The sequence below is a fragment of the Rousettus aegyptiacus genome, unplaced genomic scaffold, assembly GCF_014176215.1.
Source record: "Rousettus aegyptiacus isolate mRouAeg1 unplaced genomic scaffold, mRouAeg1.p scaffold_m13_p_10, whole genome shotgun sequence".
NCBI classification, from domain to species: Eukaryota; Metazoa; Chordata; class Mammalia; order Chiroptera; family Pteropodidae; genus Rousettus; species Rousettus aegyptiacus.
Genome location: NW_023416285.1, coordinates 79,698,291 through 79,714,549, shown reverse-complemented (window position 1 = coordinate 79,714,549; position 16,259 = coordinate 79,698,291). Strand labels below are relative to the sequence as shown.

Genomic DNA, 16,259 nt, shown 5'->3' with positions numbered 1-16,259 from the left:
TCTAATCTCTGTGACCTCACTGTTTTTCTGTATCATCTCCTTCTCTTGCATTCCTTCCAATTTTGTTTTCATTTCTTTGATAGTTTTGTCTTTTTCCTCATTTTTTTCCTGAGTTCTGTTTCTAATTTTATGATTAAATTTAATTATAATTAATTTACAACTTATAATTTAACCATTTCCCATTTTGTGTATGCTGTGAGATAGGAATCCATTATTATTCTTTTTCATATGAACGATCTCTTGCCATAGCACCATATATTGAAAAATCTAACCGACCTTTTCTTCACTGATCTACAATATCAATTTTGTCATAAATCAAGTTTCCAGATATAGATGGATCTGTTTCTGAATCCCCCATTCTTTCCATTGGCCAATTCATATGTCCTTATACCACACACTGGCTTAATTATTATTGTTTTATATTAAGTTACAGTGTAAGGCAGGAAAAATACTTTGTTCTTCAGGAGGGTCTGTAATTTTTGGACTACTCCTCTTCAACAAGTTCAAAATTGTAATGTTAAATATCACAAAAAATAACAACTAGAGTAACAATTATGATAATAATAGTACCAATGTTAAGACCCCCAAAATCTGTTAGGAATTTATTCTAAGTTCATTGAGAGAAGTAACATCTTTGTAACACTAAGTCTTCCAATCCATTAATATGGTGGTTCTCCCCATTTAACTGGATTATAATATCTTTCAATACAAGTTTATAACTTTCTCGATAAAGATCATTGACATTTTTTAGATTTATTCAAGTGTTATTTATATTGTGTTGCTATTAAAATTGTGTATGTTTAAAATTATATTTTCTATAGTAGCTTCACTGTGGAGAAACCTAGCAGATATCAAGGTTAGCATCACCAGTGACACCACGTATGTGATATAATCAGGAAAAACCATCAGACGAACCCAAATTGAGGTCCATTCTACAACAGATCTGACCACTACCCTCAAAAGTGTCAGGCTCTGAAAGAAAAGACCAAGAAATTGCTACAAATTGGAGTAGACTAAAGAGCTATACCTACCTAGATGTGATTTTGAAAGAAGTCCGTCAGTAGAAAAACTAGGGAAATCCAAATAAAGGCATAGTTTGGTTAACATTATTATACCGATATTAATTTCTTAGTTTTGAAAAAACATATACCATGGTTATGTAGGATGTTAATTATTTCAAAACGAAATGTTTTTAAAATTACATTATCTGTTTTGTTGTTGCTAGTCTTCAGAAATGCAATTGTCTTTCCTATGTTTATTTCGTATCCAAAAACCTTGCTAAACACTCTAGTTGATTCTAAGATTTTAGCTTTGGAGTTTTGAAAATTTTCTACATAGACAATTATATAATTTGCCAATAATGACAGTTTTTTCTTTTCCTGGCTCAGATCTCTAGTTAAATTTTGACTAGAAATAGTGATACCAGAGATCCTTATCTTTTAAGAGTAAAATTATATCTGTTGATGCCCAGAGATAATTTAACTTCATCAGAATAAGGACAATAAGTTGCTTTTGCTTTGAGCATTTCTACCACAGAATAGCAATACCATTTTTTTTAAGTTGCATATACTAAGATGTTTATTCCAAAAACAAACAAAAAAAATATAACCCAAAGGGAGTAATATGAAGACACACAAGAAAAGCAATATGTTATTATGTTGCTAAATTACGTTATTAAAACAAAATAAAAGCTGTGATATTAACCTTGTTAACACAGAGACTATTAATCAACCAAACTGCTTTTCCATCCTGTGAGCTGTCATTGAGAAATGGCTGTCCAGCCAGAGTCTACATTTCCAAACCCTTCCCCCTTGCACCACATGTGGCCTTGTGAATAGTTCTCCTCAAAAGAATGTCAGTGGAAGCGACTGAATCTCAGTTCTCAGGCTGAGGCTTTTCAGAAGCAGGTAAGGTGTGCTCATGCTCTCCTTCCCCACTTGCTACAGGACTCAAAGGCCCAGGTTATAAAAGCTCACCTGTTGATCACAAATGCCTTCAATGCACTGTTTCATTAGTAATAAATATATCTGAATTAGGTTTAAGGTATTATATTTTTTTGGAGTCCATTTATTACAGCAGTTAGCTTTCCCTAACTAACATAAAAAATGGTATAGTTAAGTGGAGTGTAGACCAAACAAAAAATCTAAAATATCTGGCAACTGCTTAGCAGCCAGGCAACAGGAAATGAAGAAATTGAATAAAGGATGGAAAGATAGTTATGTCATGCAATCACAAAACACTTAATAAAAATACCACTTGCCCAAAGGAATCCATGGTCACAGAAGCCAACAAGGCAAGGGGTTGCTTCCAGTGGAGCAAAGTGGGGAATTAACTGGAAAGGGACATCTATCCTGGGTAATGGGAATGTTCTATATCCTATTTTGGGTGGTGATTTACACAGGTGTATACAATTGTCAAACCTCATTGACCTGAATGCTTCAGAGCTATGTATTTATGTAAATTATACCTCAATTTTTAAAAAAATGCCTGAGATAGATTCAAAAGCAGAATGAGTATCTACCAAGTCTATAGCTATAGGGAGGGAAAAAAAGGTGGAAAACATAATATTAGAATAACGATATTATTTGCTGCATTTCTTGAGAATTTATAAGAAAAAAAAAATATGCACAGGCAAGAACTGACAGGTTTGAGAGCAGAAATGAAATAAGAGAATCCAGAAATTTGGGGGCTCCCAGGACTGGAAAAGCTGATTGCTTCCAGATTTCACACAATAAGGGGGAAGATCGAAAAAGGTTTTGAGCAAATGTGGCCTGTTATGTTTTCTCAGGTAAACAGAGAGACATCAGCCTTGCTGCAGATCAAGTATGATAACTTCCTGTGAAATCTATTTCATAATGCGAGAGAGGAATGGATAAGGAAGCAAAAGAATAAATGAGGCTTGAGTTTTTTTTGGTGTGCTTTTTGGCTAGAATAATCATACAATTTATTGTCTAAATTGAAACAGTTAAGAGAATGAAAGAGGACATTATTACTTAACATGCACAAGAGATATAAACTATGACTGTTCCTGCCAAACTGGGACATGTAGTCACTTTATTACTAGCACATGGGATTAACTACAAGAAGATAGATCAGAAGCCAACTAAGTTTCTAAGGGAATAACATTGCCAAAAAACCCACAAGACTTGCTAATAAGCCTTTAATGGTTTGATCCTTAAAACAATTCTCAAGCTGCCAAATTGCATGAGCAGAGGCAGGAAACAAAGATTAGATAGCCTCTAAGGAGGGTATACTCCCCAATGTCTACATAGGTGTAACCGTGGAGGAAATTGAGCAAGAAAGAACCTTCCAAAAGTCAGAATCAGATCCTAGAGAATAATGAATGGAGTTCCTTTTAGAGAGCAGAGCCAGAGCCTAATCAAGGGACATCGTCTACCTTAGACAAGGATTCTTCAAAATGCTTCTTGCCATCCCATGCTTTTTGTTACTGTCACTATTCCTAATTCTAAATGTTCCTTCTGCTTTAGCAAATTAAGCACCAATTTGTAATTTGTTAGTTGGGCCTAATGCAATAAATTATGAACACTGATGTAATGGTGTGAATAAACCCAAAGGGTCTCTTACAAAGATCACTGAACTGACTGCTAGGAGGCCATGATTTTCACCCAACCTTTGCTATTAACTGGGTGACCTGGGATAAATCATGATTTCTCAGGACTTCAGTTCCTTCATTTGTAAAATGAATAAGAGGATGCCTTCCAGTTCTATAACTCTAATTTAAAATTCTTGGCCTTGCTGAGCCAAAAAACCCACAAAAATCTTCTACAAAATGTCATCACCTGAAGAATCCATAATAGACTAGTTGGTCTGGTTTTTATAGCAAAAGCAATTCAGCACAATTCTAAAAAGTTATATTGGCAAGAAAAATCCTGGCACGCTTTCATTTCCTGATTTTTCTATATTATTCTGGCCTCATTATAATACATTAAGGAATACAATATAACTTTTTTAAGTGGGAAAAGACACTTGCTTTCCATTTCATTAGGCTTTAGAAACTAACCCGAAAAGGGGGTGAAGGGATTCCACTGCACCTAAAAAGGTCATTTCTTTTGCAGTATTCACAGACTAAAATTTAGAATGTTCTAGACACTAAAATGCAATTTGAAGATTTTTAATCTAAAAATACCAAAATAACATTATATTTGTTCTATAGTAAATAATATTCATTGAATCCTAAAACTATCATTTTTTTGAATAAATAAAATTTGAAAAATATGTCTACTAAATGTTAACTTTTGATGCCTCCTCTAATTTTTAGAAGAAAATAGCATTCAGGACTCTTGTCTTCTTTACTGATAAAAGATGAGACAAAAATTAATATTCTATATTGACATTTTATTACTCATAATTATTTAGCTTTATATATGTATAAAATAGTAGCCAAACATTTTAAGAGAGTAGGACCCAAACTTTGTCACTGCAAATAACTGTATGTTGGGACACATACAAAACAAGAAATATCAATTCCACAGAGTACCTTGAGAAAAATATCTGTACCTGTTGAGTGAAACAGTGAATCAGAAAATGTGGAACCAGAATAAGTACCATGAAAATACTCCAAATCTCCGAAACACAAATTTGCAGGTGTACCTCCGACTGCACAAAAATTTAAATAAGTTTAAATAATGAAAAATTTGTAAATGGAATATTTTAAGTGTGTTAAGGAACTTTCTATTTAGAGATATTCGACAGTAACTCTCAGGTTAATGCCTTTTTTATGATAAAAGTTACCCCTTAAGAGAACACTTCATAAATTTAGATGTTTCCATATCAGTATTGATGTCGAAAAGTCTCTTGTTTGTTCTTATTCTAAACACTTTTTTATTTTTTTGGCAATTTTTTTTCTTCTCTGGAAACTTTAACATTTATCTCTTCCTTCTATTCTAGGAAAATATATTATTTCTTGAATAATTCTCTTCCACTTTCTCTTGTGTTAGTAAGCTGTTGGACTCCTGAATTATCTCTTTTTCTTCTTCGAATTTATCTTTCAATCCCTCTACTGAATTTTTCATTTATCACATTTTTAATTTCTGCAAGCTATTTCTTGTTCTTTAATTCTTCTTTCCTTTAATTCTCCTTTTTTAAAAGGTTATTTTCTATGCAAAAATTTCTCATATTTTTGAAGATAATAATTATAGTTTGTTTCTTAAGTCTCTACAGCTGTCTCTAGTTTTTGTCTCTCAGACTTCTTTCTGTTTATCTCTGCTTTCATATTGGAGGCGTTCCAAAATATCTGGTGATCTACTGCTGACTATCCCTATTTAAATGTAAATTAGTGTACCAAGTTGTCGGTTCATTCTGTGGGGCTGAGCTTGTTGAAGGTGAGCTTCGATGAAAAGCAACTGGAGAGCAAGCTGGCCTTCTCTGAAGGTGAATCACTATAGGGTTTTTCTATGAGACCATTCAGTTTCTCTCTGGGACTTGGAAGTTTGGTTCCTGTGGCTCTAAGAGCAAGGCAGACTTTACTCAACCTCTACTGTTCCTCTGTCCTTGAGCCTAGATTCTCTGTAGTTTCAACCTCTCCAGAGAATAGACCTCCTAACATCTGGGATGTGGGGAAAGTAGTTATCTGGCTGGCATGGGATAAGAACTTGAGTGAGTGTCCAAGTGGTCCTTTTACAGACCAGTTGATTTCAGCTTATGATGTTTCTAGCCCTGTGCCTTACCTTTGGCCTAACCTGATACCTCTAATCATAGAACTGTCTAGGGCTCTGCAAGGCCAAACTGCTTCCTGTCAATGTTATTCTCCTCTGTAGGTGCTTAAGTTTTCACCTTCTCCTACTCTACTAAGTCACAGTATCATACACTTCCTGTTCATATTTATGGGTTAGAGTTATTGGTGTCACCTACCTTTTATCAAAGAAAAAGTTGGAATTTTTGTTTATTTCCTTTGTTTTGGATTTTTTTTTTTTAATTAAGGAGAAGGCGGAAAGTTCGTTTGCCATCTTATATTCAGAAGTTAGATTCTCTTAAATTATTTCACATACCATTTATAATACTTTGAATTTATGATAGTTTTGGTCCTGCTGAGCACACATTCCCATCTTCCTTCTTTCTATTCCTTCGGAGAAAGCCTCCCTCACTCCAGGAGACCTCAGTGGAACATTCAGTCACTAGGCCATGCCCTGCTACTGCAGCATTGGGAAAACATGCACCTCCCCCCCCCCCCCAGAGTAGCCCATTCTCCAGGCCCCAGTGATTATTTATCACATGTGAGATCAAAGAGTGTTAACCTGCATCTTCTCTGGGGCATAGAGCTAGACGTTTTGCCCAACAAATTCTCTTTCTGTTGGATATGCTAAACTAGGAAGATGACAGTCTCAAGCTGCTGCTGGTGGTCATCTTACTGATCATATGCCTATTTGAAGAATGACAAATAAAGAAACCAGCAGAGCTGAAAAAGTCCAGATGAGATCATTTGAGTTCCTGGCTGCACCCATGCCTGAAGCCAGATGCACCTCTGGAAACCATAGTTATATAAACAATTAGGTTCCTTTTATTTTCATAAACTGGCTTGAGCTGTCTTTCTTTCACTTGCAACTGAATGAGTCCTGATGAATTCATCATTTAATCAAAATGTTCTAAATTACTAATACTTGAACTATAAAACATCACTTCTTTGCCAAAAATTAAATAGGTTAACTTCTTTTATTAAGATAAAACGTACAATGCCCCTTTCACCATTTAGGTAAGATATTCTTATTTTATTTGAATATTCTCTTTTCAGAGCAGCAGTATCTTTGAGAATGGGGCATATATATTCTATAGTACTACAAACCCAGTAACCTACAGAACAATTTTAATCCAGGTATTTCAAGAAGTTTTGTTATCTCTTTAAACTTTCTCTACCAGAGTTCTCAATTTTTACTAAAAAAAAAAAACGAAAAAACAAAAAACAAAAAAAAAACAACAAAAAAAACAAACTCGAAGTGTATGCTTGCCTTACATAAAGACTACATAGAAAAATGAAATAACATCTCAAAACAATTGCTTAGGATAAAAAGTATGATTTAAATTCAAAGAATTATTCAGTCTCAATCTCTGACCCAGAGACTGGAAACCAGGATCATTTCAACCTAAGAATTTATGAGAGGGAGATAGACAGTAATAACATGGTACTAAGGAGATAGGTAGGAATGCTTAGAGGTCGTGTGTTCTTTGGATGCTCTCCCTGGAATGACTTCTCCAATTATCCACAGGCCATGTGATCACCGACCCAACAGTCAATATCTAAGTTTTATGTTTGAAGTTCTGCCTGGGTCTTTATCAGTTTCACGTGCTATGCAGTAACCTAAAGAGTGAGGAGGCTAAACATTTTTAATATATTACAATTATTTTACTTGCATTAAAAAGTAAATTCTATCAAAATTCCAGTCTCTTACTCTCTTTTTTAATTAGTTTAAGTTTTGTTTTTTAATACATCATTTCTGTCTACTGTTCTCAGTTTGTCCATGGTTTGTTTCACAATGCTATCTTAAATAATAGTTTTTTGGCACCATTACTCCTTGTATGTATAGAAATTATATATGAATAATAGCTAATAATAATAATAATAATAAAACAATTCAATTTACTGAGTACTTAGCATGTGCCACACACTGCTCTAAGTGCTTTATATGTATTAACTCACTTTGTCCTCACTTCAACCCTGTAAGGTAGGGTTTACTATCCTCTTATAGATGAGGGCATGAAGGAACTGAATGGGGTAAGCAACTTATCTACGACCACAGAGCAAATAAGTTATAAATATGAATCCAGGCACTCAGTCTCAAGGATCTCTGTTCTTAAACTATTGCTCTGCACTCCACAAAGAAATATGCCACGTATTATGGGTTGTTATGTTCCCCAAATGCTATGTTGAAGTCCTAACCCCCAGTATCTGTGAATGTGACCTTGTCTGGAAACAGTGTCTTTGCAGATGTAACTAGGTTAAGATGAGGTTATACTGGATCAGGGTGGGCCCTCATGAAATATGACTGCTATCCTTGTACGAGAAAAATCAGGACACAGAGGGAAGACAGCCACAAGAATGTGAAGGTAGAGACTGGAGTTATGCTGCCACTAACTAAGGAATATCTAGGGCTACCAGAAGCTGGAAGAGGCAGGAAGGATGCTCCCCAGTGGCCTCTGAGGGAGCACAGCCTTGCCAAAATCTTGATTTCAGAATTCTATCCACCTAGAACAGTGATAGAATAAATTTCATTGTTTCAACCACCGAGTTTATGGTACTTTGTTATGATAACCCTATGAAACTTATATACTTTCTTTCACTTATACCAAAATATGCCATCCTATCAACCTGTTATTTCCAATTTTAACAGATGGCAGTCTAAGTAACATTTAACTTTCCTCTTAATTCTATTTAAAGAAAATCAACAGCCAGGGGTGGGGCTGTGAGAACCGAAAACCACAGCCTCTCAACTAAGAGGCAGCTTCTATTACTCTTCTTGATTATAGCCAAATGAAAAAGTAGAACTAAAGTTGCCAGATCATAGTTTTCAAGAGAACTCAGAAATCTGGATTTGTACATTAAATTTGTTAATAGCAAACTAAATAGGTAACTACTTAAAATAACACTAGTAAAAAACCTATTCATGTTTAAAACAAGCATTATGTAAGCCAAACGTGACACATCTATGGACCAAATCTATCCACAATCTCTGCTTTTTGTGTTTTCTCTGCTTTCCATGTCTACTTTCCCTTTCACCTCACTGGACCAGGTGTTAAGTGGAATCACCCATCTACCAGATGTAGGAAGCAGGAAGTGCTGGTGCTAGGAGCCATGTGGAAGTCCACACCTGAGGATTAGGGAACCCCCTCCGGGATGTACTGAGTATGGCAGATGCAGAGAGATGTATACACTTCAGAATTCAAGACTGAACACCCAGGGTGGTGCACTCTTCTGGATCCATATCTAAAGTCTAATTCCATTCCTCTACTGTGTCAGCTGGCCTTCCTAAGGCAGTTGTCTTTGTCAGTCCAATGTATAAGAGACTTACAGCTTTAATTGGGTAAAGGTTTGGGGAAAGCCTAGGATATATGACCTTAGTACTTCTTAGGCTCTGTGCCACTTCATTCCTATAGCGCTGTCCTTATAACTTAAAGAGTTCCCTAAATTTCTTATATCTTACATGTGTGGTTGAAAGAAGCATAAGTAGATTATAATGGTTCATAGTTATCTTTCAGTATTCACTATACTGAAACTTATGAAAGCTGCCAGAACCTGGAAACATTTTTGAAAAGCAGTTTTGTGAAATCAGTTTTACAAAATATGACTTTATTAATCAAGCTTGTTAAAAAAAAAACTTCAAAAACGTAAAGAATTGTTTTGAGAATGTTAAGATCAACTCTATTCTGTTAAGTCTATTGCTACTTACTTAGTAGGCTTAGACTCATCTGAGTCCTCATTGGCCGGGAATATTTCTTCAGTATCTACCAAAGTTCAGACCTATTTGATACAGTATAAAAACTAATAACCAGTTCTGGTAAGTAAAAGGAGGTACTTGAAATGTAGCCAAGACTCTACTACACTGAGATATTAGATTCAGTCATGCAGTTTGGCATATCATGGTGTTTCGGACTTGTGACATTGACAAATATTATTTTGGAAAGTCTGTAGAGCAATGTTAAAAAGTGAAATACCACAAAATCTATCCAAGTCATCTCATTTAATGCTTGGGGTGCTTTTTAAAATTTATTTTTGCTTAAATTAAAAATCTCTCAATCTTCCACTGGTTTTTATACCTGTAAAATCATACTGAAAATCCCTAGTTTATTAATCTCACAATAATCTCAAATGGTCACTAAAGCAGGCTTATCCCTGTATAACAGATGAGGAAACTGAAGTTGAGAGCATTAAATAACTTGTTCAAGATTGTTAGTGACAGAGGTAAAGCTTCTACTCAAAGTCCCTGATTCTGTGTTCAGCGATCTTTCCCAACAATAAAAGTCATGCAGACTGGTAAGACCAGTCTGTTTAGACAATTGGATGGGCAGATCTGGGATCAAAACCAAGTTCTACTACTGACTTGACTTCTGACATCAAAGAATTTTTAAATCTCTCTGAATCCCAAGCTGGTCATTCGTAAAATGGGGTTAATTATAAAATACATTTAAAAAACATGGCACAGACTGGGAACTCAACAACTGTTAGTTTCCTTCTCTTCCCTTTCTCCTACAGGATCTCTAAAATCTAAGCAGACCATCCATTCTCTGGTTAAACATCTGGATGATTACTGAAAACCTAAGTAGCTATAGAAAACTAACTCAAGAGATGTGGCAACATTAATAACACAACAATAAATTCATTGTCACAGGCAAAGAAGACCACAGCAGAAATTGCTGTTAGGTATGTACTATTAGAGAATAGCCCAGCTAGTGGTTCTTTTTTTAAAAATCCATGATATGGAGTCTTTTTAAAAGGGGTCATGTCACTCAAAACACTGCACCTTAAACATATTCTCTTCTAGTGAATATGGCTCATTGTTTCCAAACATAAAATATTCAAAATGCATCAATGAAGTATAAATTATTTCCAATTTATGGCATGGTTGAGACTCCTGAATGTTGATCTCACAGCTGTCGTGTCCCACATGGCCCAGAAGTGCAAATCCTCAGGATCGTCCAACTTGTCAGTGCCACAAGAAAACTTCAAATCTCACTCCTTTAAATTTCCTCTTTGCTGGCTCACTTGGGTGAGGATAGGATGGGGGTGCTCACGAGAAACTAGTAGAGGATGGGCCTGAATAGGAGGCAAGGGGCAACACTGACCATGGATGTGGGCAGGAGAGAAAGAAGCATAAGCTCAAAGTATGGTTGCTATTGTCAGGAGGCAGACATAGATCTTCTACCAGAAAAATTAAGCAATTATCAAATCTGATGCTAAAATATTAAAATGCACAGCATGACTTAGAATATTTCTTCAAATTTCAACTTAATGCTAGAAAATTATGTGCCAATAACTATCTTATATATGTGTCTCTGGCTTTTGGAAAAATCCTGCAGGACCGGGGTTGTGCTACTGTATATATGGGTGGTTATTAAGTGCTTTATAATGGTTATGTTAGGTCATATTCCTCATATACATAACTTCACTTACTATTATGAGTTGGATGTGTACATGAGTAAACAATGGTCTTCTTCCATTAAATGCAACTGGTTGAAATTACTGTTTAAGTTATCAGGTCGTAAGAGAAAAGAGATCAAATTAATGAGGGTGAAGTTGTATAATCAGCTTATAAAACACATTATGCTGAGGTCAAGGCTGACATCACCAACTCATACACATCTAAGTACATTTAAAAATGTGACTTTCTCTTTTTTTCCCACTATCACTGCCATGATTCAAGCTGTTTCTTATTTCTCTTCCATTCACATGCAGTGGACGAATCATTTACATTGGCACTCACCAATTAGATCATGTCACCCATTTCAGAAACCTCCGAGGGCTTCCCATTGCTTGAGGGGCATTGGCGCAACTCATCATGGCATTCAAGACTCTTCTAAATTTGGCCTATCCTTCTAATTCAGTGCTTCTCAACTACTAGGGGTGACTTAAAAGAAAAACAGGCTTAGGTCCCAGGCCCCAGAAATTCTATTTATTAGCTCTGGGGAAAGATCTAGCAACTTGTATTTTTAAAAATATCTATGGATAACTCTTATTCACTGCCAGGGTTTAACCACTAGTGTAAGTTTCCTTCCTATTATCTCACCCAATATAAACTAAACGTTCTGTTCCAACCAGTAATGCTGTTTTGTTTACTTATTTGTTTGTTTTTATATCTCTAGTTCCCTATTCATGTTGTTAATCCAACCTGGAATATCATTTCCTCTCCTAGCTCTTTATTTAAACTACACCATTCCTCTAAGACAAACCGAAATCCTACAGCTTTCTCTACAACCATGGTGGATTGTAATGATATTGCCATTCTGATAATCCTAAGAGTATTTGTTACCATCAAGAAGTATTTTATGCAGTTAATAACATTGTTTGAACTGCGTGTGTTTCTTTCACAATTCACTCCCTGTATTTCAGGTTCCTGGAGGGAAAGCAAACTTTGCATAGTATGTGGTTCTTACTCCCCAGCCCCAGCATCTACGGCAGCATTAGGCATAAAGCAGACATTCACTCCTGTGCTCAAAGCTGATGATGACTGAACAAATTAAATTCTCTAAAATTTATGAAGTGTTTTTCTTATAGCTTGACAACATAAACTGTCAACCTCCAGGGCTGTTCATGTATACACTGACGTATTTTTCATGGGAAGTATCACTATGCACAATGAAGAAACAAAAATCACTTATTGACCAAAGCTGATGTGATGTCAGATATAACGTCGATACCTATAAGTGTATTTTTTCTTATAACAGAATTATTTCCCATGTTTATATATTTGATTCCCATAAGTCTGTAGAACAACAGGAAGGGGGACATAGTAAAACAGTTCCCAATTTGTCAATATCTGACTTAAAAATGACCCACCTATGTGATACAACAGGTGAAGCCCTGTTTACCACCCTAACCTACTGTGGGGCAAGATCAGAAGAGCAAGTATCCCATCGCCTTCAATTCAGAAGACATGAGAGTATCAGCAACCTACAAGTAAATGTCTCTTATGCAAATACTGAAAACCATAAAACTATTGGCATGAGAGTATAAAATATGGTGAACCACTACCAGAGCCCCAGTCCTGGTCTTCGGCCCTAGTACTGCTCAAGCTGTCCAGAAAGTTACTGTTGCTGCCTCTAGGGTATGGGAGATGTGCTTCCATATCCAAAGCTAAACTTCCTCTACAAAACAATGTTATACATGGTGGCTGCCTATAGTTAAAGTAGCACTGGTATTTATGAGTTAAATAGTCTTAGGAGGGCTGGCCGAGAACCTAACCACTATTTATAACATTGTTTCTGTGGAAAAAATGCTTTCTGCATTCCAAACAACAGAATTAGACATGACTTTTGGAATACAGTTTATTTCTTAGGTTGAGAACTGACTATGTCTTGTTAATTACACTATGGTCAGTATTTTCCTAGGATAAAATGGCAGAGTGGACATCTGCCAGGAGTGCATAACAGGAATGAATAGTTGCCATGAATGCAAACCATATGTGTCTATAAGAATGAAAGACAGCCAGGATGATGGCAGAAAAATCCAGGAACATTCTTAATTTATTAAACAAATATTTACTGAGCACTACTAAAGGCTTTGCTGCACACGGTGAGAGAGAAAAATAAGTCAGACAAGGGGTGTAATTTTATGATCCTTACAACTTAGGATGGGAGATAAGATAGACATAAATGCAAATAATAAAGCTGCATGGCAAAATGTACTATCTTAGTGATCAAAACAAAGGTGAGCTAGCGCTTCTAGCTGGAGCAATCAGGGAAAGCTTCATGGAGGAGCTTATGTCTGGGCTGAGCCTTAGAGCTTGCACAAGATTTCAACTGGCAGAAGAAACAGTAAAGGAAGAGCATGGAACATCATAGAAAAACATCAAGAAAAACAACATATCAGAACATAGACATGAAGAACAATGAGAATTTAGAGAATAGAAAAGGGTCTAGTTGGCTAAAGTGAGGTATATATTTAGCAGCGTGGTAGAGGGTTTTGAATGCAAAGGAGCATAGATTCCCTCTAAGAGTGAGTGGGGAGCCATTAAAGCATTTTAATATTATTGGAGTGGTTCTACACACAGATCTATCTGGCAGCAGAACACACAATAGAGGAAGAGAGAATAAAAACAGATCATTGAGAGATAATTCTAAGAGTTGAGGTCGGTTAAGATGACTTTTTAAAGCTGAGTTTCTGAATAAATAAACATGTAAGGTTTACATGCCAGTAAACTGCAAATTATCTCCCTTTAATAATCAAGAATGCAAAAATCATTTAGAAAAGCCATATAAAGGCTTTAAAAACCAAAAAACAAATATTAGTTAGAATGCAAAAACCATTTTTAAAACACTGTTTGACACACAGTTGAGACTTAATGACTTGATACAAAATAATTACTTTGAGGTGCTAGCCTCATTTTAAAAATAATATCATGAGTTTAAACATTATATTTTTAATAATCACATGCAATTTAATAAAAAAAATCATCTTTCCACTATTTCTAAAATGTGTGATTCAAAATACAAGGTGACTATAAGATCTTCTGAGAAATTTGAGAGTTGAGAAAGAGTCAACTAAAGGTAGATTTAATTCTTTATATTTTAAATCAATCTTAAGCTGGTGCTAAAGATGGATGTGAGTGAACTTACTTGAAATTATTTGAGTTATCGATGTCTTCTAAACTTCAAATTTTCAGTATTGGATGAGACAAGCATTCATCTTCATCTGCAAACAAATTTAATGAAAGTAATAAAATTGAAAGGATAGGTAGCTTATAGAAACCAATTATATGATTACACCTTAAAGATCATAAAAGAGTTATATGAAGTCCTATAAAATTGATACTACTTATACTATGTATAATTTAAGGACCTAAGATAAAAATCTCAAGCTATGCTCAAAGACTTCTAAAATAGGAGATATAACACAGTCCCTTCATATATTTTTATGTTGATTTCCTAAAATTTCTGGAAAATATATTAGCTATTTAGCCTGATTTAAACATTTAAAATTTAGCCAGCAATCAAGCCCTATTCAGTACTAGAGCAGAGAGAGATGAAGTTGAAGAGAGTGAGTTCCTGTCCTTAAGAAACCCACAAGCCACCAGAGGAGACACGAACGTGGATAGCTCAATATCAAGGCAGATACAATAAGTGCTACAAGTTATACGAGGTGCTATGGGATTTTGAAGAGGGTTAATTAATTACTACAGGGAATGTGTGGGCAGACTGTTTTATGGACTGAATTGTGTCCCCCATCCCCCAAATTCATGTGTTGAAGCCTTAACCACCAAGTACCTCAGAATGTGACTGTATATGGAAATAAGACCCTTAAAGAGGTGATTAAGTTAAAATGAGGCCTTTATGGTGGGCCCTAATCCAATCTGATGGTGTCTTTATAAGAAGAGATTAGGACACACAGAGAGACACCAGTGATATGTACACCCAGTAAAAAGACCATGTGACGATACAGGAAGAAGGTAGACATCTACAAGCCAAGGAGAGGAGCCTCAGAAGGAATGAGACCTGGGTACACCTTGATATTGGACTCCTAGCTTCTAAAACTGAGCAAATAAATTTCTGTTATTTAAGTAACCCAGTCTGTGGTACTGTGTTATAGTGTTCTATTATATTCTGTAAAGGTAAAACTTAAATAGGAGTTTTAAGGGCTAAAACTTTTTAACAATCAGATACAGGTAAGGTTTGGCAACAACATTCACGAAGAAATAAAAATTACTTTATTTTAGGCATAGAGGCCATAATGCATAGCATGAGCTCAGAAATAGTTAATACACTCTATAAGAATACAGTTTGGGGGTAGAGAAAAGTAGAAAATAGGGAAGGGAGGGAGGAAAATAGGGAAGGAGGGAAGGAGAGAGGGTAGGAGAAGCAAGAGACTGACAGACTCATAGACAAGGATTGGAATTTGAAGTTGAGTAAAAGGGGTTGAATACTGCATTCAATACATGGGGTTTTATTTATACATAAAAGAAGCCATCAAGGATTTTTCCAGAGACAACACATTAGAATTTGTATTTTAGAAAGATCGCTCTAGTTCTGGAGTAAGAGTTACTATGAGAAAATTCAAAAGAGATATAATTACTGCAATTGTCAAGATAAGAAGAAACCAAGACAAATGCAATGAAAGTAAAAAGTAAAAAATGCACTATATACATGCTTGACAAGGAGAACCAGAACAATCACCCATCAGTTATGTAAGACTGAGAACTGGAACAATTACCACCATCCATATATACAGTTACAAATGCAGAGTGTCTTGGGCCTCAACAGACCTTTCTTTTCAATCACAACCATGTGTTGTGTGCATTTACTATTACCTTAAAAAATCAATTTAAAGATTCATCTTAACTTCTGGTATCTTACCCTTGAATTTCAGAGTCTAACCTATAATCAAGAAATCCCTAAACTCATTTCCTCAAAGAAGATATCACTTCGGAATCATCCATGTGGTCTCTCTTGCTGTAGCAAATCAACAGAACAGTTTGCTTATTTCCTAAAAGACTTATTTATTTGAGAAGGAGACTTCCCATAAAAGACTGATGTCCATCAGTAAAGTCAAGAAAGAAGAAATACATTGCCCTGCCTTTTTAGGCCAGAAGGAGAGCTAA

General features: G+C 35.5%; 1 protein-coding gene across 12 annotated transcripts in view; it reads right to left on the bottom strand.

The window, feature by feature from the left end:
* Positions 1-16,259, bottom strand: part of ZNF438 (zinc finger protein 438) — a 157,216-nt gene that overhangs the window by 63,572 nt on the left and 77,385 nt on the right. For 7 of the 12 annotated variants that reach the window (XM_036228059.1, XM_036228065.1, XM_036228063.1 and 4 more), the window contains one exon: positions 1,032-14,356. The exons of 1 other annotated variant lie outside the window; for it this stretch is intronic. In XM_036228059.1, the coding sequence (XP_036083952.1) occupies positions 1,032-1,107 (76 nt within the window). In that variant the 5' untranslated portion in view covers positions 1,108-14,356. The remainder of the gene's footprint in view (positions 1-1,031; positions 14,357-16,259) is intronic. 4 more of the 12 variants (XM_016160106.2, XM_016160113.2, XM_016160114.2 and 1 more) reach the window with 2 other exon arrangements.